At 40.3% G+C, this 24,985-nt stretch overlaps 1 protein-coding gene across 4 annotated transcripts in view; it reads right to left on the reverse strand.

The window, feature by feature from the left end:
• The window catches only part of ccdc88ab (coiled-coil domain containing 88Ab), an 86,506-nt gene that overhangs the window by 19,465 nt on the left and 42,056 nt on the right, over nucleotides 1–24,985 (reverse strand). For all 4 annotated transcript variants that reach the window (XM_042501659.1, XM_042501657.1, XM_042501658.1 and 1 more), the window contains exons 5-23: nucleotides 21,176–21,234; nucleotides 19,540–19,623; nucleotides 19,191–19,331; nucleotides 17,643–17,815; nucleotides 11,179–11,260; nucleotides 10,459–10,617; nucleotides 9,784–9,930; nucleotides 9,499–9,643; nucleotides 8,715–8,893; nucleotides 6,845–6,982; nucleotides 5,141–5,324; nucleotides 4,879–5,009; nucleotides 4,207–4,500; nucleotides 3,730–3,912; nucleotides 2,910–3,188; nucleotides 1,757–1,881; nucleotides 1,239–1,377; nucleotides 414–590; nucleotides 153–314 (exon numbers count right to left, since the gene is read on the reverse strand). In XM_042501659.1, coding sequence (XP_042357593.1) covers nucleotides 153–314; nucleotides 414–590; nucleotides 1,239–1,377; nucleotides 1,757–1,881; nucleotides 2,910–3,188; nucleotides 3,730–3,912; nucleotides 4,207–4,500; nucleotides 4,879–5,009; nucleotides 5,141–5,324; nucleotides 6,845–6,982; nucleotides 8,715–8,893; nucleotides 9,499–9,643; nucleotides 9,784–9,930; nucleotides 10,459–10,617; nucleotides 11,179–11,260; nucleotides 17,643–17,815; nucleotides 19,191–19,331; nucleotides 19,540–19,623; nucleotides 21,176–21,234 — 2,981 coding nt within the window. The remainder of the gene's footprint in view (nucleotides 1–152; nucleotides 315–413; nucleotides 591–1,238; nucleotides 1,378–1,756; nucleotides 1,882–2,909; nucleotides 3,189–3,729; nucleotides 3,913–4,206; nucleotides 4,501–4,878; nucleotides 5,010–5,140; nucleotides 5,325–6,844; nucleotides 6,983–8,714; nucleotides 8,894–9,498; nucleotides 9,644–9,783; nucleotides 9,931–10,458; nucleotides 10,618–11,178; nucleotides 11,261–17,642; nucleotides 17,816–19,190; nucleotides 19,332–19,539; nucleotides 19,624–21,175; nucleotides 21,235–24,985) is intronic.

A 24,985-nucleotide genomic window follows, 5' to 3' on the forward strand; every position in this document is an offset into this window, starting at 1 on the left:
TCAAAAAATATTGTGTCATTGTTCAAGGAATTAATGTAATATGGTACTGGAATAAAACTTCTGATTCACATACTGGGTAGCTTTGTCATTTGTACTGTATGTGTGGCGTTTTCGACAGGACGCTGTATTGTGTAGGATGTGTGGGGGATTACCTGCAGCTTGGCATTCTGCGTCTGCAGTGCCGTATTGTTCTCCTGTAAAGAGGCCGTCTGTCTCTGCACGGCCACGATCTGAGCCTGCAGGTTGGAGCTTTGAGTTTCCAGTTGTTTGAGCTGGCTCCTCAGAGCCGCCTTCTCAGCCTGTAGCGTGGCATTCTGGGAAAAACACACACATTATATAAGATACCGTACGCACAATCCAAATGTGTGTGTTCACCAAGTCAATAAGGAATCCTGATTTTGTGTCTTTCTTACATTTCTCTCCACCTCAATGAGTCTGTCTTTGACTTTCAGCAGTTCTCTGGTGGCTTCATGACTCTCTTTCTCCCATTTACTGACAGCCTGAGGGTCCTCCGCTCCTCTAGGGGGCGAGCTCTGCACCATCCTCTCCTCCTCCTCCCTCTGACGCAGCGCCTCGTAGTTTTTCTTCACCTGCAGAAACATGCGAGTCAACACTTGGGCTCCTTCAGTGTAATAAAAAGACCTCCAACATCAATATTACATAAATCCAAGACATCTGATAGTGACATACTGCCCCAGGCTTGACTGTACTGAACTTTACTGAATGAAAACGCAAACTACACTAGTAGAATATGACATGAGTGACAGGGAAGTGTCACTGCTGAAGCTGAGAGTTCATCTCCAGAAGCCTCAACTTTTCCCCTTTCGCCCTTTATCTTTGGATCCGATTTGTGTCAGCAAGTTCAAAACACAAACTCCTCCCGAAAGGAGAGCAGACATCCTCCACTCCACCTCTTTGACAGTCTCCTGCCGCCTCATGAATAGATAAACTGGTGATAGAAGTGGAAGAGTGGATGAATAAATAATGTATCGGTCTGAGACGCCCTCAGTGTTTTCAGTGTTTCTAATGTTTTAGACTGCGGAGGGAAGATTTTAGGACACTCCATTCTCAAGTGGACAGGCAGGGAGATTGGTTTTGACTTTGTGGGGAGTAATGTGTTTTATGTTTCAGGTCTTCTGTATTGTGGTCAGGCAAAGCATCTGCATGCAACTCGTCCAAAATCCTGTATTTTTGTACATGTATTTCTATCTTTAATATTATGGATTTGTGTCACTGACCGTCTTGAGCTCCTGGCGAAGCTGCTGGTTGAGGTTGGAGGACTCCTGCAGTCTGGCCTCCAGGGCGGCGATCTTCTCTTCTTTAATCTCCAAAGATGATTTCAGAGTTGACTCCAGCTTTGTTTCCAGAAGTTTAAACCTGAAAATAAACTCAAGTTAGCTCTGCGTGTTTGTATTTGTGCCTCCAGAGTGTGATCACACATTTGTAATCCTAAACACAGATAATGTATTATTGTCATGGCTGCAGTGTAGCAGGGCCAACTGACTTCTTGGCAAGAGTGAAGCAAGCGGAGGAGATACTGGCTCATAAAATTCCCTCGGGAGGATTCTGCTATAGACTCAGATTAATTAAAACTTCAACACCAGAGCTAAAATGGGCCACAGGGCTGATTTTCTTGGACTGTATTGATCATTTTTAATGATCAAGTGAGTTCTTATTTTAGGGTTTAAGACCCGTCACAGAATGGTGACCATTGTGGCTTGTGTGTGTGTGTGCGTGTGTGTGTGTGAGACGATACCTGTCGTCGGAGCTCTCGTCGTGCAGCAGCCGTTCCTTGTTCAGTCCAATCTTCTCCAACTCATGTGTCAGTTTCTCCAGATCATTATTCATCTGCTGAGTCCGCAGCTTCTCGCTCACAAGCTCCTAAACACACACAGACAGGCTCACACTGAGTAACTCTGAGACACACAAATACGTTCAATTTATTCAGTAATAACTAATAATGAAGATGCATGATTTTAATGGAAGATTCAACATTGTGTACTAAGCTTTGCTGTCTGTGTTATCGATACATGACATAATAGATTCCCATCAACAATCATACCTGTGGTGTGTTTTAAAAATGTTTTCCCCTTCAGCAGTGATAAAACAACAGGATCGTTTCAATTTGTTCCACTAAAACAAAATTTAGTAGAACGAAATGACAGAAAAGCTATTGTTGTATGTTTCTTTAAGTGCCTTCAAAGAAAGAAATGTTTGACACATCTGAATCAACAAATGATTATGACAGATAAATCTGTAAACATGTGAAGCTCAGTCTTCAGACATGCAGGGTTTTGGCAGGTTCAAATCTGCCAAAAAGGAAGAAAAGAGCTCCCTGTTTTTATCTGGACTGCAGCTAAGCACGTACCAGTCCTATAAACGCGAAAGAAAATCAATGAGGTCATTATTAGTCTCCTTTTTCTTGTTGTTTGATGTTTAATAGTATTAAACATCAAACAACAGGGAAAAGGAGTCACAATACAACTTTATAGTTTTATATCTCAGGGGGCACTTAAAAACTCAAACTGCAGATATGTGCACGTCAGTAAAGTTGGAAAGATATTCAAAGATGAAAAATTCCCGGTTCAATAACTCATACGTAAAACGTTATTTAAACAAAAAGCAATCCTCTTTCCAACCATAGTAAAGAAGACAACAAGCTTCTACCTAATTTTGATCAAAATGAGCTCGACAAATAACGTTGCGCATATTTTGGGTACATTGTTATTGGAAAAAATCTTCAGTATCTTATCTCACGTAATTATTTGAAGTCTTGAAGAAAGTTGCTTGTAAAAATTGTTTGCTTGAGCCAGTTGAACCACAGTGCATATCCACACCCCCTCATTTTAATCAGGAAAAACTCTTGAGAAATGCTGGAAAAACAAATATCTGCTGACTTGTACTCTTACCTCTCTGAGTGCGATGAGGGTCTTCTTATCAATGTTGCCCAGTTTGAGCAGCTCCTTGTTCTCTTTTTCCAGGTCTTTGACTCGGGTGCAGGAGTCCCTGAAGAAGATCATCTCCTTGCCCATGGTCCGATTCTCTTTCTCCAAGGAGGCGATCCGCTGGTTGCTGTCATCCAGTTTGGAGTCGCGGATCTCGGCCTGCTGCCTCAGACGCTTGTTCTCCTTCTCCAGAAGCTTCTTGTCTTTCTCGAGCTGGGAGCTTTCCTGCTCCAGAGTCTTGTTCTGGAGGATAATACAGAGCAGATGGATGAAACATGATGGGATTTACTATTAGTCTAAATGCCTTGTAAATACATGTTTGGCTAAAAGTGGACACAGATTAATTTAAAGGGCCAAAAATCTATTCTGACAAATAATCTGGGATAATCCAACTCTGCTGGAAAACTACTGTAACTTTGTCAGAATGAACCAAAAGAGCTGCAGTGCTGCTAAAGTGCCAAAAAACACATTTTTATACACAAGATTCTTTAAACTGCTGTATCATAAACACTACTTTAGTCTACTACAATTTTGGGCCAATCTGATTGACCTCATTCTGACTGGCAGAATCAGTCCGTCCCTAAAAAAGTCTGTGAAGCTGTGTCAGTAAAACACCTACAGCTATGTCATTTGATGTTGTACCTGTTCTGTTCCAGAAAAGAGTGCAGCCAAAAAAATATTGTTTTTTAACACTTGTTAAAAGTTCAGATTTTGTTTTCTTATGAAGCCATTTCACACATTTCATCATGTGATTATTGCTACTGCATGAATGCATTTTTCTTACCTCCTGCTCCAGCTGCTCCAGGCGTTTACTGGAGATCTTGAGCTCCTCCAGGTTGCGTTGGAGGGTTTGATTCTCGGTCTCCACCTCTTGCAGCTCGGCCTCCAACTGCTGGATCTTCTTGCTGCTGTTCTCTAAAGCTTTCTGCAGGCGCTGGTTCTCTGTATCTAGGCCCTGGTAACTCACCTGGGAGAGCAAAAGCCAGATTAGGATATTAAAAGCATCCATGAACTAGTTGCGCTGCTCCCCAATGGCATTACAAGCCAGATCCCCTGTAACTTACCTGTAAAAATATACATCTGCGACAATAAATCAAAAAAGCCAAATATTAAAAGGGGCTTTTAGCTCTACGGCTGTTCTGCAGTCTCTGTTAGGGACCATCAGTAGTCTGCTTTTTATTTTTTAAATTGTTTTGCCACATAGTTGCATTTTATCTGTGTCTCACTGCCTGCCATATGACAGGCAGTGCTGAAGTCTCACCTCTAATCTCTCCGTCTTCTTGGACGAGGCTTTGAGCAGCTCCAGGCTGCGCTTCAGCTGGCTCCTCTCGCTCTCCAGCTCCCTGTTCTCGGCTTCAAGCTGAGCCGCCTTAGCGCCCGCCGACCGGAGATTCTCAGCCGAGCGTCGCAGCTCCAGGTTCTCGTGCTCCAGCTGGGAGTTCTCCTTTTCCAGAGCCTCCAGCTGGAAGGCCATGTTCTTTAGCGTATCCAGCTTCTTCTTCAGACGACGGCCCTCTGCCTCCAGCTCAGTGTTCTCCTTCTCCAGAGACGCCACCTACACACACATAAGTGATGAGGAGTAAAGTTTTTGACATAACAACACAAACAAGTTGAGGGAGATTGATAAGACAAAGAACTGATGACTGACATTTAGGCTTTCCTAAAAATCACATTATGATCATAACTGTCCATGCAGGCAATTATTTGTCAACAAGTAAAACTACCATGGCTTTTGTCCTGTAGGGCGACAACAATGTCAACATTTTGGCAGCTGTGTTAACATGGCTGCAGCTGGCTGCCAGATTACGCTACATTTAAACAGTATCTCCAGTCTGCTCTGCTGTGTGTTAATTGATGCATCGGCACACTGAAATGGAGCAGACCCACTGATTTCTCAAAATACAAAGCAGGCAGAAAGCAAAATGCACCACACCTTTTCACATGTGATTCCAAGACTGGCAACTTTCTTCTGCAGGCTCTCGTTGTCCCTCTCCAGCTTCTGCAACAGAATCTCCAACTCCTCTGCTCTCTCGCCTTTCTCCTTCACCACCTCAAGCTCTTTACCTGCATAAAAACACAACAAACAGCCAGTATGTTGATTCTGTGAAGTCAGAATGACAAACTGTGTAGAAAAGAAAGCTGTTGGATACTGATTCCTAAGAACCACAAAAACTGTTTAATAACATGTCACTCACGTAGTTGTTTCCTTTCAAACTCCATCTTGTTGAGTTTGGCGGTTGTCTCGCAGATGGACTCGTGGAGAATGCGATTCTCTTTCTCCACATCCTTGACTCGCGCCTCAGCACCAACCTGACAGCGCTGACGCAGAGACGCCACCGTCTGGCTCAGGTGCTTGTTTTCCTGCTCCAGACCCTTCAGCTGAGCAAGAGACATGAGAGAGTTAATGTCGGCCAAGGGTCATGTTTAACCCTTTGAAACCAGAGCAGATTGGCTTGATTACTTACAAAAACATGGGGAACAGGAAATGAGCAACTCAAGAAGAAATGACAAAAAAAATAGCTAAAATAAAAAACGGTTTGAAAAAACAGAAAAAAAGGAAATTACTTTAAAAAAGCTTAAAATAACATTAATTCTGTAAAAAGTATTTTTTAATAAATAATTCTGATAATGTTAAACAGAATTTTGGAAACATTTTTCCATATTTTTTTTTAAATTATTTTTCAAATCTAGTAATTTCTTGCAATTTGCGAAACAGTTCTTGACAAGTTACTCATTGCCTTTTCCTGATATTTTCAAAATAAAGTAAACCATTTGCTCAGATTTTGAAGGTTAACATATTTGTGAAAGCATCTGAATGCAGCACAAGAAAAGTGATGTCGATCCGGGTTTCAAAGGGTTAACATGACTGATTTACTCATCGGTTTGATTAGGTTTGTGGATTATTACTGGTAATGAAAGATGCTCAAGGTTCAAATGTTGTGTTGTGTGTTACTTGTGTGACTTTATTTGAAAGGTTTATTGTAAGGAGTTTGGTAATATGAGCTGATATGTGAAGAAAAATATTAAAATTTGAAAAGGAAGCCCCTAGGTTCTGCTTCAAATTTTTATTTAGTTTAAATTAGACGAAAACAAACAAACAAAAAACCTCAAGGAGCTAAAATAACATGTAGAAACAGCTTATGAGGAGACAGCAAAACTACGGTGGAATAGCATGTGTTTTGTAACAGCACTGCATTAGTTACATCTCATTGTGTTTACAACCAACTGGATAAAATTGCCCACATTAATCTGTGAGCGCAGCGTGTTGTGTTTTCTCTGCCTCATCAAAGCCGGATTTTACAAATCAGATGGTTAAACTAATCAAAGGTGTCAGATTTAGGTGTAACAGCCACAAACTCCCGGCAGACAACAACAGCCAGCAACTGCATCTGGGCCACAGTGAGCCGGAAAACTGTGCAGTCAATAAAACATAGTGGTAGTTCCACTTAATAGTTTTTGGAGCCAAATGCAAATCAATTGCACAAAGATTGCTCTCAAGAAAACTCTGTAAAGACTTTAGTAAATTACGCAGTTTAGTCGTTTTCTTGGAGCTTCCTGGAATGAAAATCAATGATGGTTTTGTAGAGAGAGCGGCGTGTATGACGCACAGTCTCAAACCGATGTTTGCCTGAATGTGTTGATGTTTCCATATACTTGTCCTGTATGTTAACTATATTTCAAAGCAGATGCATGTTTGATGTGATTATACACATCCTCAGTTAGGTGGCTCTCTACAACATATTAGATTAACTGCACCAAGCCAGTCAATAATGCATCGTTCAGCATACATCTACATGTTTCCTACTTAATATCAGGAAAAAGGTTACTTGCTGAACATCTGGTTTTGGGATAAACTTCCCCAAAAACATCATTGTGAGCCTGAATGTGTTTGTTTGTACCTGTCTCTCAGAGTTTTCTCTGAGTGTTTCCAGAGTCTTCTCCAGCAGAGCCTTCTCCTTCATCAGGTCAGTACTGAGTGATTCAGCGCTGCGGAGCGACTCTCTGTCTGCCGTCAGTTCACTTCCCAGCTGCTCCAACTGTAAACAACATTTACAAGTTACATTTTCGGAAGACACACTATCTTGATTGAGTTTTAATGTTCTGGTGCAAGTATTAATCCATGATGCAAGCAGAGACTACATCACCTCATTCTGTCACAACTCTGCACACAAACACACACAAGTTATAGACAAATACACTTTTAATGAGACTATTTTATTATGCAAGTCGACCAGGAGCTGCATTCACATTTTAATGTGTTTTGGCTCCAGTCACTCAGAAATAAATTTCTCACTCTGGATTTTTCCTTTGTGAGAGGAAAAACACAATTTCATGCTTTTTATTCAGAGGGCACAGACAGAGGCTTATGTTTCTGAAAATAGCTGAGAGACTTCTCTTAGCGAGAGGCGCTCGGGTGTCAAAGAATGAGAAAGAAAAGGCAATGCAGGGCTGCCTGGATTTACAGCTTTGCTTTCATCCTCCTATCCACCCCTCTCTATACTCTCTGCTTCTTTCTCTTTTTTATTTCTCACTGTGTCTGTGTGAAAAGGCCTAAAGCTAAGTGTTAAGGTGATTTATTATAGAGGAGAGCTGGTCCAATATGCTAATCATGGTAGTGACCCTGATAAGGGCAGGAAATTACAATTTCCAAGGCTGCAAAGTGAAATTTAAAAAAAAATCCTCATAAAAACTATATAACCAATATTGGACCTTTGCATAACTATTTAGAAATTTGTGCATGATTAAAAATAAATACGACATCACATTGTGCTTATCACATTTACACATCCGGAAACCTTTCTCTGTCTGTAAAATTTTTAGAACATTTTCGAGTTTCTACTGTTTTTTTTGTTTGTTTTTTTGTTTGCATCCTTCAAAGGCCAAAAGAGTTGTTTGACCAAGGAGCAGTGAAGTAAATGCGGCGTAACATGCAGAACACACAGGCTACATCTGCAACAAGAGAGCAGAACGGGGCGCACAGTATCATTTTATAACTTGGATGGCCTACTTTCAACAGGTCAGACAGTAATATTCAAGTGGATGATGAGGAGGAGAAGCGCACACAGACAGAGAAGGAGAGCAGCAGTGTTGAGACAGAAAGGGAGGACAGCACAGCCCCTCTGGTAGTCGTGGTGTCAAATGCAAGTCACCGGCAGAGAGTGGCGACAGGACAGCCTAGGGAGGTACCACCAGTGTAGAGCAGCAAGGCAGCAAATGTGTCTTTCCACTTTGTCTCATATATCCAATTTTTGCAATGAACAGAATAAAATGCATCAGAGTCGGTGCACAAGGTTTCTGTGCATAACAATTTTTATCGCATGATGAATTTGGAAGCTGAATATGAAAAATAAGCCTTGGTGTGCAAAGGGTTTCACTTTTATTAAAATTATTACATGGACATTGTGAAACAAGAGCATTTATTGTGACATGAGCATTTTCTAAATAAGCATATAAGAGATCATTGATGTGAATCTGAAGAGCAAAGGACCAAGAATGGAGCCCTGAGGTACCTCTCAAATAATGGTATTAGAAATAATCTCTTTTTGTTGTCTTTTCTGTTGTCTATGATGCAAATAATTCAACCATTCAAAGATTTCATGATTTAATAGTGTTTGAGTGATAAGGAAATGTTAGAAGAGTATCTGTGTGTGTAATTTTGCCATTCAGTTAGCAAATACACATCATACATTTGTCTAGAAGAACAAAAAAGGAAATTATGTTTTAACCTAACCGAACACTAAATACCTAAATAAACGGTCCATTACTTACTTTCTGGTTCAGTCTCTGGTTTTCCTGGTTGACTTTGGACAGTTTTGACACTGTGTCCTGACTGGCTGCGGCTCTGAGCTCCTCCACAGTCTTCAGCAGCGTCTGGTTGTCTTTCTCAAGCTTCAACAGGCGGCTCGAGGTCAGCTCATTTACCTCCTCGCCCAGAGACTTCTGAGGAGCTGGGTCAATAACAGCAAGGAAATGTGGATTGTGCATCAATGATTTTAAAAAATTCGAACAAAGCAATCAAAATCCTGCTTTGATTTTTTAGTGTTCTTAAACAACAAAGATATAAATCCATCAAAAAATAGACAAACACAAAGCCCTGGGGTCTGACTAACACAGGTCTTAAAGCTTTTAAAGTGGCATTTTAACAAACACACAACACATCGTCTTTATCCAGATCCCTGGCTAGTTAAACCTCTTAACAGCTTTCATAATCCAAACGCACAGATTATCCTCCAAGAGTCACTGAATATTAATTACAGGTTTTAACCAAGTGGAAAGAAACCCAAGTGGAGGCTGGCAAATGCAGACGGGCCATGGGGGATGACGACAGGGCCAAGAGCCAATAAGCAAAGCCCAGTCTGTTGGCTTTGAAGTCTTGAACCTGGTCAACTCAGGTGAGTCTCAGCTGCATGATATCTTAACTCTTTGCTTTCCTAAACACTCCTCTTTGTTCAATTTTTTTAAACTTTTAGTTCAGAAACTTTTTGTTTGCATGTTGAAATATGTTCTTGGTCTTTGTATTTTAAAAAGATCCTTGCCTCCACCTTCTCCTTACCTTCGGTCAGTTCTGGTGTCTTGGACAGTTGCTCCAGCTCCCAGCCCAGGTGCAGGGACTCGTCCATGCTCTGTTTCTGAGCCATCTCCAGCACAAGGTTCTCCTCCAACAGCTCCTCCATTCGTTTTCGGTCCATGTCCCGTTCCTGGAGAGATAGACAGTGTGTTGAAATAAACAAATGCACCTGTCCCAATTACTCTGGTTTCTTTACCCTCACAATTACTGACCCTCATATTTGTCTAGCTCCAACATACATTACACTGACATATGAACCCATCATCTCACCATCTCCAGGTCATGGATCTTGGATTTGAGCTGCAGACTCTCTTTCTCCAGGAGGTGCAGTTTGTCAGACCGGGTCCGGCTAGCATCCAGCTGCTCCTCCAGCATGCTCTTAGTCTCTAACAGGACCTGGTTGTCCTCCTTCAGCTCCTACAGAAACCACCACATCAGCAAAGAAGACAAGTTAAACAACAATGCATAAACACTGCAGCCTGTCCAAAAATGTTTTGGAGATCTTTTTTTTTTTAGTTGTTGTTATTCGTTTGTTTTTGTTGCTTGTGTTCGTTTTGTTTTTCTTTCTTGCTTGTTTGCTTGTTGGCTTTTTGAAACAATGTGATGGGTTACATAAGATGCAAACTATTGTTGTACGGTCTGATTTTCATTTGTACTTGAAAGTTTTTAAAAAAAAAAATATATATATATATATATACCACTTGTGCTGTATTCTTAGCTTTCAGATAATCACTTGCATCATGAAATTATGCAGTATGGACAGTCGCTGGGGTCTCGTAGCATGGTCTCGTCTTCACAACATGGCCAATTTGTACTAAAATTATTAAGACTTGTTCATCATGTTTCAATTAAAAGTAAGTTCCTTTAAAGTCAACTTCATGATGCTAAAGTCCTTAAAAAAATTGTTTTAGTGGCTTGAGGTAATGGGGGTGTGCAGTCGTGTACCTCGACTCTGGCCTTGTAAAACTCGATGTCGTGAAGTCTTTCCTTGTATCGGCTCAGCTCGCTCTCCAGTTTGTCGACACGGATCGCTTTCTCTCTGAGTGCGTCCAGCTCATCCCGGTAGGCCCGAGCCGACCGAGCGTCTGACAGCAGCTGGAAGCTCTGCAGGATTCAGCAGCCAAATACAGAGCATAAATATGTTGATATGGATGTCTCTTCGTGAGGAATTTTATGAACCAAGATGTAAAAATAAACATGAAATCATAAATAAAAAGCTACGGAAGTTGTTACAAGTCAGTGGCCTATAATCTTGTTTGACTGCAGATTATCTATAAACAACTCACAGTCTTGTCCGTTACATAAACAGATAAAGAACAGAACTCGGCACACTATCAATTATCACAAGCACGCATCAACACACACACATCCTCCATTCCCTGAACTCATCCACCTTGTTTACGACATTCAGTATGTTAGCCAGGCATGCAGCCTGCCGCACACTCCAAATCAAAAGCCATGCGAGGCTGTTGCTAGACCAAAGATAGCTCTAATAGCCTCTAATGAGCTAAGTCACTAACTAGCTGATTAAGCCTGGCAGAGCTGCAGACACAAAGTACTTAGAGAGAGAACGGAGCAGCGGGTGAAGGGGGGACATATCAAGTCCTATGTTTATGTGTTGTGTGCATGTAGGTGTGTGAGAGTCAGTGTGATTTGCGGCGTCACCTCTTGTTGAAGCTTCTTGAGCTCCACTTCCATGTTCTCAAACTCCTGCCTGGTGTCCAATAGCTGCTCACTCTTCTCCTCCCTGAAAAAAAGGAGACAAGAGTTCAACAAGGAGAAAATGCAACCTGTGTCACCTTTAGAGAGCGAGAACAGAGAAATGGCAGGAGATACAGAAAGATATGGATGTTTTTGTAGTAAAAAAGGCAAGAAAAAATGTGGGGTTTTTTTGGTTTCTGCTCATGTGACTGAGATCACGCTGTACACTGAAAATCATGTGCTAGTTTTTTCTTTTAAGTGTGCGTGCATGTGCACCAATTCAGAGTATTAACAAGGACTTTCCTTTAGGGCTTTTTCCATTTCGAAGCTCAGAACCAGATCATTTAATGACAGCGACCTATTGACACAGTTGCACAGAAAAGATACACTTTAAACAATTTGCCTGAATAGCTTCATCGTCGTAACCTTTGGGTTTGGTACTGCGCACATTTAAACTGATACCAGAATCGCTAAAGTGCAATTCTGTTCCTCTGCTCTTCTTTAATCAAACATAAAGCTGGTCTTCTGTCTTTGTCTGTCTGTCTGCTTGTGTGCATGTGTGTTCTTATCAAGCAGTGATACCAGGTTATTGTTAAAAATGAAATCGAAAATAGACCAAATGTCATAACTATTGGAGCAAATTGGCACTGCAGTGATAGTTTTGTTGTTGGAGCGGCCGATAATGGAGCAGAGTTCTTAGGCCGGCTTGCCAGTTCCAGGGCACTGTCGACTCTTGTCTGAGGTTGAAGCTGGTGGCTCTACAGAGCGCTGTAGCTTGCTTTGCAGCTTTGGGGCATTTTCTGGCACTTCCTTTACTTGTCTTAACATGGCATTGTCACTCAGATGCACTCTCAGGTACCAGAATTTGTCACAGATGGATTTACATTAATCAGTACTTGGTAGTGCCTACATACTTTAGTTAGTACCCTTAAAAGTACCATGTTTGGTACCCAACCCTACTTAACTTTAAGCATTTTATTTGAAAGTCGTCATTTTAGCTGTCTCAGTAAATAGTTGCAATTAATCATGCAAGAGTTGAAAGTTTTAGCACCATATTAAGCTGAGTTAGAAAGTCAAGGACTGAAGAGGGAACTAAAAAACATTTAAAGGAGCCTTACTTTACTATTTGGAAGCCACCTGAAAATGTAAGAGACCAATTTCAGGTACAATTTTAATGCATTTTGAAATTTTTTGGTATAGAGGCTTCTTCATTCAAAAGAAATGTTAGTATTAATACTAAGCAAATGCAACATCCCATGAAGCAAAAATGACTTTGTTGACAAGTTAAAAAAAACCTCGGACTCACATGTTAATCAATAAACCCACTAACCCATTTTCTTTAAGTAAAAATAGCCTGTTGTGTCTGAAGTGTTTGAGCTATGATGGCCAGGAGTCAGGACACAGTCTTTCCTGTGTCCTGTTTGAAATCTGCTACCAATAAACAACCCTCTTCTGCTGGACATCCTCAGCATAACACACAGCGACGCACAGAGAGGGGAGAGACAGCAGTTAAAAACAATGAAGAAAACACTGAACCCTGTGACCACTTCAGGGGTAAACATATGCAAATCTGCTCCTGAGGCTCAAACCCCTCATCTTCTTTTATTCTGGACAAACTTCTACATCAGAAAAGGGGAGAAAAAAGTTTTACATCTGATTGTTCAAGTGTTAAAAAACCACTGAATTAAATATGTCATTCTTTCACCCTTAATAGTAGGATCCAGCTATCTGCTCTCTAACACTATCCTGTATCCGTTTGTTTAAGTGACGGGGAAATAGGGCAGCCTGACATTTGCTGTCTGTGTGAGTTTGTGTGTGTGTGCAAATTCTCCGGGCTCCTACCATAGAGGGAGAATGTGTCACACTGCTTTGAAGGAAAACGACTGCATTCCTGAGATGCTGTTCAGTATGTGTGTGTGTGTGTGTGTGTGTGCGTGAAACCGCTCCACCGAACATCTGATGGCGTATTTGATTACAGCTCTCTGGAGACTCAGGGCGCATCTCAATAAGGGCAAAGGCATCCTTCTTTTCTTATTCCTTTCATTCATTTAACGCCTCCTTCCTCCCACAGCTGACATTATTTGGGAAGTTGGAGTGTATACGCAGTCAGGATGTTCCATCACCCGTTTCTGTTTTCATTTCATCAGTTAACCCCCTCCACCTCCAGCAGCCCCTCCCCATCCACCCCCCTTCCCCAAATCACAAACACCTGTCAACTCTAGCATGGCAGATTAGCTTTGGGCTCATATTATGGATGCAGCTGGCTCCGCTGCTTATGTTAATGGTTTTACACGCACTGCATCTGTGCAAGTACAGACACAAACACTTGTATGCACTATTTGAAAAGCAAAGAAACAAAGGCAACCTTTATTCCTCTCTACATGTCTAACTGGCATCCTTACCCGAATCTTAATATTTCCATAACCCTACATCATGGCGCCATCCGAAAAACACATCCTCATCTTTCTGAGAGCCGACAAAAAAGCATTTTAATGCAATAAATAAACCAATAAACAAGCTGTAAGCTATATGTTTCTATCACCTAAAAGCGGCTCACTTTTGCCTACACTGTCCACACACACTCACATATTCTATGCACAGGCCTGTAAAAACACAGCTTTTGAAATTAACATTACCAAACATTTCGTCTGTAACATTTTTAACTGTTACTTAACTATTATAGAAGTCAAATAACAGAGGGGGGTTGTTGTTAGAGTTGTAAGAGCCACTTAGTCCTCCTGCCTTACAATTTGTGGCCGGAAAAGTAAGAGCCACTTAAGCATGTATATATTTACATTTGGTAGAAATGCACGTGCTGGTATGACGTATTACATAGGTTCTGATATTATCTTAGTTTACATATAAAAGCTTCTGTATATTCTGAATAGTGTTTAGTAGTGGACTATGCTGAGGTTTTGTGTATAGTTACTATTTTTTCTGTGTTAGAATACTGGAGTCAAAGTTTAGTGAGAATGGCAAAAAGAAATAACAAAGTGGTGCTTGGAAGATGACGTGAGGTCTTTGTAGTTTTTGATTGCATGCTTTTGACCACGCTGAAGCTTCCTTATAGTGTGAAATAATATGCGAAATGTAGAAGGACTTCACCTGCTATTATTGTGGCCTTAAATAAATCTCATTAAAGTTTTCTCTGCCTCTTGAGTTCATCACATCTACAAGTAACTGAACTGGAAATGAGAAAAAACTGGCATATCTTGCAGACTAAGTAGAACTTGGGCATGTTAAAACAGCCACAAACAAACACAAAAATCCATTATCAAACATGAAATATGAAAAAAAAAATCAACCTACTGACCTTCAATATTCAATAAACAAATCATATATTAATTTAATCATTATAGCAAGAACATGTGTTGGTTGAAGGAGGATTAAAAAACAGACTGGTTTAAAACATTATCCACCAGTCTGGAACAAAACATGCATGCTAAGTTTGATTGTAACTATTCAAGCCAAAAAGGACATCATGCCTTTCACCTCACTGGGTTGGTCAGTGGCAGTTAATGATCTACTGGCATTCAAGGTGTATTGGCTGATTGACATCAAAATTTAGAAAGACTCTTCATTAGTAACAGGAAATAAGTGATGTTTTGCCATCTCTACGATTCTGTCTCTCAGTTCAGTCTGTCATAAATTCACAATCTACTTGCTGTCAAAAGAATATAATGCTTGAAAATGTTTCAGTTTTTGTTTGTCAGGTTCTGTTTTCTCAAAAGATATGCTGTCATATTTCAGATCCAAAGAGCTAACCTAAATAATGCTGCCTCTATCTGAAATTTCATTTTTGCATTTACACTCGATCGCTAGTTTATTAGGTACACCTAACTGAAAGTATGCAGTCCTTTATAACTGTCCTGCATAAAATCCAACCTTTGTGAAGGTTATAATATAGTTTGAAGTGATGTCGAGCTGTATTTTATTTTACAGAAATGTGTCTCTGTTCTTTAGTCATATTGATATAAACGGGGTGGACAAAATCAAAGAAACACCTACGGTCTGTGTAACACATTCTTCTGGTTTGTCCCAAAGGTCAAGACGTAACGTGGGGAAGCAGCGCTTCATTTTTATGCCCCACATATCTGACACAAGCTTCCAGAAAACTGCAGGTCCGCTGCAGCTTTATGTTCCTTTAAATCAATCCTGAAGACTTCTGTTTGCAGAAGCATTTCTATTAAATCAAATAATTATTGATTTTTTACACCACACTTCAATTTTTATTCTTGTACCTTCTTAGAATATTTTTGTTGGTTTTAATTGTATATTTTCTCGTTCTCTAATGGGATTTTTAATTGTATTTAAATGTCTCTTTATAATGTGTGTCTTTTGTGCTTTGTCTCAATGCTTTTAATGTTTTCTGTAAAGCACTTTGAAATGCCCTGTTGCAAAAATGCAATACATAAATAAACTTGCCTTGACTAATATGCTGTCAACAGAGCATATAATTAAAAAAATATATATCCCTGACTGTGCTAAAAAAGAAATACGGGTACAATATACCCACATTTGAAGCTAATAACTGACTTTTAGAGGCAGTGCAAAATACATTTTTGGCAAGGGAATTGGGTAAAGACTCATTAAGGAACAGCAGCGCTAAATATGGCTCTAAATGTGTGTCATCAACTTAGTGTGTGTCTGAGCTTTAACAGAAGAAGGAATAGCGGCCAAGACACAGTAGCTTTAACAGAAACATTCACAAACAGACCACTGTGGGAAACATAAATCCCTCGGCTCTGACCTGGTCTCCTTCAGACACAGGACCACACAGAAAAGACACGCACACACTTCTATATTTGTGTGCAGGGACAATATTTGTGCATGTGCATGCACCCAGACACAACAAACAAACTCTTCTGCCTTAAAGGAAGAAACCGCAATCATGTGACCAGACCACATCAGCATTGTCTGACTTAAAGCGCTTTTTGTCCCTCGTCTGCATGACAGCAACAAGCAAACAATGTCATGGAAACCAACAAACAAAATATCTCACTGGCTTGTTTGGTGGTGTACTGCAGCCCTATTTAGGCCTTCTAAAGAAATCGTCATAATGTAGGTCGGGGATATATAAGGGAGACAGTGATGAATGTCACACCGTTTCACTACAGAAGCACAATGTCCGAGGTCAGGCTCGAGGAGAGAGCGTTTTTTATTCTTTTCATATGACCAAGAAAAGGGTGACCTGCACTTCACTCTGAGCTACACCCAGCTATTAAAGAAACATAATTCCCACACAAGCCACTGTCTATTGGACAAAAGAGACAACATTCCCTGCAAAATACAGGGGCAGAATGACACAGCATCATAAGGAGCTGCAATTAGCATAAAGATGACTTGACTATGAATCAAACGAATACATTTTCTCCTTGCTACGGTTATGAATGGTCCGCTAGCCTGGAAATCAGATCCACTCAAGCACACAAATGATTACCTTGAAGTAATAAGTGCACATTATCTGACCTGACACAGAGCATCATTGAAATCTACTCCAAGATTAGTTTCAGTGAATCGTGAAAACAGAATAGACTGTGAACAGACTGTCAAAGCATTCAGTATTAACATCGACCTCATGACGCCAGACAGTCTGTTAGATTCGATGTTTGAGCGACAATTCAATACTTCCCCTTATCAGAAGGAGCGGCCTTTCTTCTAACTGGTCTGTGTTGACCATTAAACCTTTGTCCGGTGGGGGATTTTAGCACTTTAAAAAGGAAACTCTATTATTCATAGACACAATTTAAAAGGCCTCACTAAGGTTTGTGAGACACTAGTGTGTGTGTTTGTGTGTGTGTGTGTGTGTGTGTGTGTGTGTTTTTGTGGTGCAGTATTACATCACAGCATCCTGGTCTAATGTGAGTAATCGCGATGCAGGGAGGAAATGGACTGCTGGTCTCTGTGAGTCTGCTTCTCTGCATTGTCATTGTTCTTCAGCATCACGTTTGAGGCCTGAATGAGTCATTTAAACTCCCAATAAAAACTAAGAGCATACACTCATTGTGATTTCCCATCAGGACCAGCAAAGACCATCATCCAATGAAATAATAGGCGTGTAATGATCCACTGATCTGCATCAATATATCAAATAAATGAGCAACAATCACGTATCATCGATGCAAATATGAAAACATTGATCCATATCATCCTCTTTCAGATGCGCCTTTATTTTGAAATTCTGTGCCACCATCACACAGCATTAGGAAGATAGCTTAAAGATCCTGGTCTGAGCTAACATGAAAATGTTTTTCCAAAAATGTTGCTTGAATAGATACAATCTAAGCAGCAGATGAAATATTTGTATGTAGTTCTTGAGCTTGTCTGGGGCTTAGTATGGATCTGCACTTCCTGTTTTTTTCTTCATTATGTCCCCTTTGCCCAAGTTCAGTGATGTCATATCTAGCTGATAAAGCTGTGGCACTCACAGTTCCTGTCGAAGGCGCCTGATCTTGGCCTTGGCATCAGCCAACTCCACAGAGAGGTGCTGTCTGCTTTCAGTCCTCCTCATACTGGGAGAGTCACCGGGAGACTGGGTCGGACACGGAGCCAGAGGAGACAGCTGCACACAGTCTCTCTCCTGGGTTAACTCCACTATAGTCTGCAGGGAAAGAGGTGACAAAAAGAGGTCAAGTAGTGAGATTTCTAGCTTTGTAGAAGACTACAAGGGCAAGAAGTCAGGCTGTATGAGTTCACATTTGCTTCAGAAAGAAAACACTATAAAAAGTTTTAAAACAGAAGCATAATTTTGAATCTGTACTCATAAGAATCTGTACAGAATGAACCGGTGCTGCTATTTTTAGCAACAGTAATAGGAAAGATCCAACAACTGGGTTAGCACGATGGACTGGGTGCAAAGAGGAGAGTAGATCCATGGATTCCCCCAAAGCTCCCCCACCACCCAAAACTAGAACACAGGCATTGGGGCAAAAAGTGCATCCCACACACAGCCTATTTTGATCAAATGCCCGTGACAGGAAATGGGATTTTAATTGAGAGCGGCTGGACTACACAGTGATAATCTGGAGGCTATTAGAACCCCTGGTACACACACACACACACACACACACACACACACACACAAACACACACACATCCAAAAAATACCACACAAACAAGCACTCACACTCACAAACACACACAGACATGCACAAAGATCAGCTAAATCAGTCGCGAGCATCTGCACCCTATGGGTTGGAAACTCATTTAATGACGCATATACTCTAAGTAAAACACACACACACACACACACACACACACACACACACACACACTCCATCCATCCATCCATCCATCCATCCATCCATCCATCCACGAGGCAGTTAACAGTTTCAACCCTTCCTTCCTGAAGCTGCTCTCTTGTGGTAACAGCAAAAAGGGAAAAGTTTCCACATAACTCTGACTACAAGTAGCTCATCATTTTCATTAGCAAAGGTCTGTTGGTAGAACTGTAACAGACATCCACAAACACACATCTGCACATGAAAACCTCCCCCACACCCATTGAAAAATACACAAAATATACCTGACTTCCCTCACTGCTTTGCTCTGCCCTGATTGTTGTACTTGTTTATTGCCATTTCTGCTTTTGGTATAAAAGAAATTCCCAAATTAGCTCAATATATATAACATTTGACATTCCTGCCTGGTTGTAACGACTGAGCCTCCTTATTTTATTTATTTATTTTTTTTGTTTGTCATCTTTTGTTTTTGTTTTACCATTTTTTTTTTTTTTTGCTTCATTTTTTTCATTTTCATCCACGTTTCTTATTATTTTTCATGTGTGTAAAATATTGCTAATTTTGTTGTCATTTTATTCCATAAGTTTTGTCATGATTGTCATGTCATGGGCGGTTGGTAGAGTAAGGGGAGAAAATATGGAGAAAAAAAATTGAAGGCTGCTCTCTGATTTATACGCCTTGCACACTGTTCTTCCAATAAAGAAAAGAAAATAAAATAAATATATTTGTCATTACCTCCAGCTGTGTGTCCCTCTCATCCACCAGGCGTTTGAGGTGGAAAGCCAGGTTTCTGGAGAGTCCATCCAGGTCCTCAGGTGGCATTTCACCACTTTCTAACCACTGCAGATCCACCACGTTCTCCTGATTGTGCGTCACCTAAAATCACAAACATATCATCACCAACTGTTAAGATTTTGTCCTCTGATGTAGAGAAAATTATTGCTGTTCAAAGATGCATTGAAATTTTGCATCCATTAAACGTCACTGGCACATTTCTCACATGTTTAAACTTGAGTACTCACAGCCCCAAGGAGGCAAACCACCTTAATGCTCTCCAGTTTTATGCACTACAGAAGAGAAATACCTCTTGGATGTGGGATGCGATGGCAGCTTTGGTGTCAAAGTCGAGAGTCTGGATCCGCTCAATGTACTCTTCCTTCTTCTCACACTGTATACAGGGAAAACAGGTAAAGGAGATGGAGGACATTTATTGGTTGTTAAAGAGTTATGCCTGATTTATACCTGCCGTAGTGTCCCAGTGCAAGCCTCACAAGCCAGAAGATGGTGAAATCACCCCATGGACGTTGAGTGCAAACGCTTTGATCACAGCACTTGGTCATGCAACCCTGAATTTTTGTAGCTAGGCGCTGTGCTTTTTAGTTCAACAGGGACGCCTTCAAGGGAAGATTGGGGCAGATTTGTGTGTACAGACATGTCTAAAGATCTTTAATGATGATTCTTCATTAAGAGACCATAGGGACAATCAAATGGCCTTACGCTGTTGGGAAGAAGTAGCCAACCACACTGAGGAAAGTAGTGGCTTTTTACTGCTGGGTGTAGAAAAACATGAGAAATCACTATAAAAAGCTACGAAAACAACCTCATGGAGAGAGCAGCAACCCGAGGGGAAACAAAATGGGATCAAATAATTTCAAATTGAAGGTAAGCAGCAGCAATAACTATCAGTGTTTGGCAGTGCATTAGTATTTACTACAGCCTGCAGACAGTCAGCCTTCCCAGTGACGTACTTCTGCTAAAACTTGTTGACTTCTTGCTTATCCAGGGTATATTTTGTTTTCATACCGCCTGGCATTTTGGAGCATATTCCAACGAATATTGCATTGAGCATAAATGCCTCTGTGCATGCTCATGGCTCGCGTGCCATCTACCGCGCCACGGTATTTCATGCTAGTGTAAACAAGCTTTAGGGGAGTTGGGGTTCAACTGGAGGTTAGTAGACCGCCACTGCAGACACAAGGCAGAAACTGCTCAGAAATACACGTTTCCAGGAAGCAGGAGTTGTGTCTATTTAGTCTTCAAATGCAAGTTTATCTTCTGGATCAGACAAAGATCATTTTACTCTCTTGCTGGCAAAGGATCAGATAAGAACAAGACAGTGAAAAAGAGCTTACATCTGTAGTGCACAGTGTGCCAATTCTTACTCAGCAATGAGTACTGCTGTGCTTAATGCCAGCTTGAAGTCAACGGAATATTAAGTCAGAGTTACTCACATGAATGAATGAACTATGGCGTCTTTTTGCTAAAACAATAGAGCTGGTGAAAGGTCAATGCCCTTGTTTGAAATGCAGTGAGTAAGAGCTGAATGGGGCTTTGTCACAGGACAGGAAAGGTCTGCCACGCCATTTATTACAAAGCATTAGCTGTTCAAAAGAGTTAGTAAATTCATTTTATCAAAGGGAGAAAAGGGCTGTAATCAAGGGAAGCTGGAACCAAATGGAGACTTCTTTTCCAAAATTAGTCAGGCTTTGGGATTAAATTGCTACAAGATGAGCAATAAAAGTGATGAACATTTCAGAAACGGGCTCAGCTGAAGACGTTCGCTCTTGTTTCACGTGCTAATATTCTGAATCATGAATCACAGGCACAAAATGTCTCTTTTAAAGTTTGATTGCCACCTGATATAAAAAAAATTTGCTCCTTGAAAATTGAATTAAATATGTAAAGTGTGTGTGTTTTAGTTGACTAAACTGTAGTCTTACCTGGACAGCACAGCCTAGTAGCAGCAGCAACAGTTTCTTCATCTCCTCCAGACCTTGCTCTAAAAAACAAAAACAAAACAAGGAAAGGGAGTATTATAACTGCACCCAAAACCACTTAAAGTATGTCTGCATGAGACACCCGACAAAATAAATGTTAAAACCACACAACAAACAATTTGCAACGATTAAACTCTATCTTGTTTGTGCTTTGTCTCGTCTGACATTCTGATCAGTCCGCTGTTGTGGTTCACAAAGGCGTAAAAAACACAAAGAGATAAATGAATAAATTCTATTGACAGATGTTGAAAGCAGTGGAAACCTTTGCATCGAGCATTTCACCGCAAAATGAGAGATCTGGTGAATGATGCAGGGTGAAACCGGTCATGATTATACATATGGAGTCTTTCTTTACAGTGGAGTCTTAAGTGTTGGGTAACATTTTTTTTTTTCAATTAGAGCTATAAAACTGTTATAGCAGCTGTTTCCTGCTCTGGCACATGTTCAGATTGACTATTAAAAAAAACAAATCAAGATTTAGCAGGTTACAGTAATGGTGCCACCTTGGAAAAATCATCCACCGACCCCACATTTACTCGTGCATACCAATTAATTAAATCCTTAGGTTGCCAGAGTTTCCCCCCAATAAAACTCCCTCCACTAGCTGCAGTGCCACAATGTTTTCCGCAGCATAGAGCTGGCAGGGTGAACTTCCACATGTCAGGACATATTATCAGAAACTGGAGAAACCCGCAAACAGCTGTCAGCGTGCTCAACAGGCCTGAGCTCATCTGTGGGATTTGTTGCTGAACAACAAGTAAACCAGGTGGTGTGACCCTGACTAAGTGGTGTGGTGTATTCAAGTTGTGTGTATCAGTTTCTGTGTGTTTTCCCTGTTTGGAGCAGTGTGTGTGTGTGTGTGAGAGAGAGAGAGATAAGCCAGCCCATCATGGGGTCCAGGGGGTACTGAGTGCTAACACTTTTCGGATCTCATAATAATAAATCCAGATTAGCGACTGCATGTTTTCTGTGTCAGGTGGCCTGTTTGCCTCTCAGTTTAATGGGCCAATCATCACAGCGGGAGCAGCTAAACTGCAGCCGAACAGGAAGACAGTTTTGATCTATGACTTTACACTTTGTTGAACTTCCAAAATTATTTTAAATAAAAATCAAATGAGTTGAATTAAGTTAACATAACCAGTATAACACTGTTTACATAATCAGTTGTTCTGTATCGGAAAAGCTTTCAATACTGCCTAAAATGCTAAACCTGGTACTTGAGTCTATGAGCCGATCCGATTGCAAGTAACTTATTTTAAAAAAACTTTAAAGCAAATTTACACCCAGATAAAACAGTATTTTTTCTGGAAAACAATTCTTCTTCTTTGCTTCTCTAGAGCAGTATCCTACACAGAAAGTTACACTGTGCAGCCACTGGCAACTACTGTTTTAGAGCGGCAAAGAAGATTTGATTTCCAGTAAATGGTAATTCGTTAGCTATTAGCAAAATGTCAGCAATGTGGCAATGATTTACACTGGAAAGTCCCACTAGTAAAGGGTAACGCGTACAGGATGCAAGGCTTTAGTTTGAAGGGGTGATGTTTTGGAAATTGTGGCTGCACATTTACATTTTTTAAAAGAATTGCGATTTATTCCTAAGGTTTTTTATGACTGATAGTCAAGTTAAGTAATAAAATAAGTGTATGGCAATCATTCTTTGTATTTGTTCATGTTTTAAAGACTTGAACCTGGGCCATGCCATACAACAATGCCTATAATAATTTCACCTACATGCAGAGTTAAAAATATACAGCTGTTGTTTATTTATTTTTTAACACAATGGTATTGGATTGGTACTCGGTATTGGTCGATAAATAAGTTCAGGTATTAGAGTCAGTATTTGGAAGGAAGGAAAAATGATCTTATGGAAAAAAAAAAATAACTGCTGGAGAAAGAGGTCTGGTCGTTTGTTTTAAGCACCAATTTAAAGCGCAGCAAACAGATGACCAAGCTGTTCCTTTGGGAAAACTCAATGGTCCAAAACAAAGGATCTATCCATCAATTTTACAGATTCCTCCAGACAACAAAATCAATCTTCCTTCTCTCATTCCTCACAGCTCAACAAGTCAATGTGTTATTGAGCAATTGAGACGTCCACATGATGTGCCAGCTTAATCGACTTTCAAATGTGACACCAATGTTTTACTCTAGACAATTAATTCTTGATCATAAACCCAGTCCAGGAGTTTAAAGGACAAAGCAACACTGATAAGGGAATAAAACCTGCTGCTGTGCCTCATGCTGTACTTTTGGCCCTGGCTCAACCAGTGATGTCAATGCAGGTTGCTTTTCCTTGCAGCTGGTGGAAAACTAGAGCTTTGCAGCAGCCTTTTTCCTCTGTATATGATTTCACTGTTGATTTACCCATTAGGACTGGCTAATGTCTGAGTGTTTCTATCTTGATATGGAAATTCAGCTGTAATCACATTTGTTCTGCACTGCAGCCAAGGAAAGATGATGCATTTTGTTTTTCTAGGTCTCAGGGAAACTTTCCAGCTACAGCTAATATTTCTGTAAAGTAAACATTTACTATTTGCTCAGAAAGTCTGGATAAGTGCTGCACTGCAGTGTACACAGGTAATGGCATCTAATGATTTCACCCAGGAGTTTGACAACATTAGGGCTAAGTCTGACAATTTCTGCACCTTTCCTTAGTAGACAAACTATCACTTTTGTTATTCTTCAAATAACATATAAAAAAAATCATAATATGAATTTGTATTATCGTGCATACAACTGAGTGCAACATTATGGATTGCTGATTCTAAAAGTGTACACTATTATCCCCATATTTTAAAAAGTTAGAGGGTCTCATTCATGAAATGTTAGTAAATCTGTGAGAAGATTCACACATAAAACACCTTGGTACTAAAAAACTACACCAGATTAATGAAAACTGCAGGAAACTCGGATTTGATCGTAGGCACGAGTGTAGTTCATGAATGCCAATCAGTTTTAAATTGACAGCATGCTCACATTCGTCAGCAATTTGCACAGATGCAGTTTAAGTTTTGGTCAGGATGAGGCTCAGTATTTGAGGCCATGTAATGATCCCAAAAATGGCCATCACTATTTTTTTTTTTCACAGAATCTGTTAATTGTTGACTCCTTTATCTAAATGTTTTATATTTCTATTCTTTTGTCATGTTCAACTTTTGAGTTTGAAAGGCATCTACGTATTGTGAATGCAACGAAGCACAATGCAATTTAAATTTGAAATTTCTTACAATCAAAGCAATATTTCTCTGCATTCTTCATTTAAACAAGCAGTATGAGTCATCAGAGGCATGTGTAGATTTTGTAAAAATCTATGAAAAGATCGGAGCAGCTAACATATTATTGAATGCCAGAACACATGTAAATTTCCTTCTGCAAACACTATCACACAAATTTGTTCTGAGACCCATCGTGTCTCGCTGTTCTCTATAACAGCAGGCTTTTCACCACACCTTTGAGTTGGGCTGTTTGAAACAACTTTAAAACACCTTCAACCGTGGTCAGACGTCAAACTAGTTAATTTCAAGCATAATCACTGTTTAATGATGTCCGCTCCTGCAACAGCTATAACCAACCTGATTAAATAACTGCACCTGCAGAGGACTGATTGTACCAAAGAAGGATGACGGTCGATAAAAACTTAATTCTTACAGCTGGAGGGCTTAATGGTACACTATTAGAGCCATAGGAGGCTACTCTAGTTGGGGAAGGGATTTAGCTCAGCAAATCTACTGAAGCAACGTAGGAAAGATAAGG

The sequence above is a fragment of the Plectropomus leopardus genome, chromosome 15 (genome assembly GCF_008729295.1).
Source record: "Plectropomus leopardus isolate mb chromosome 15, YSFRI_Pleo_2.0, whole genome shotgun sequence".
Lineage (NCBI taxonomy): Eukaryota > Metazoa > Chordata > Actinopteri > Perciformes > Serranidae > Plectropomus > Plectropomus leopardus.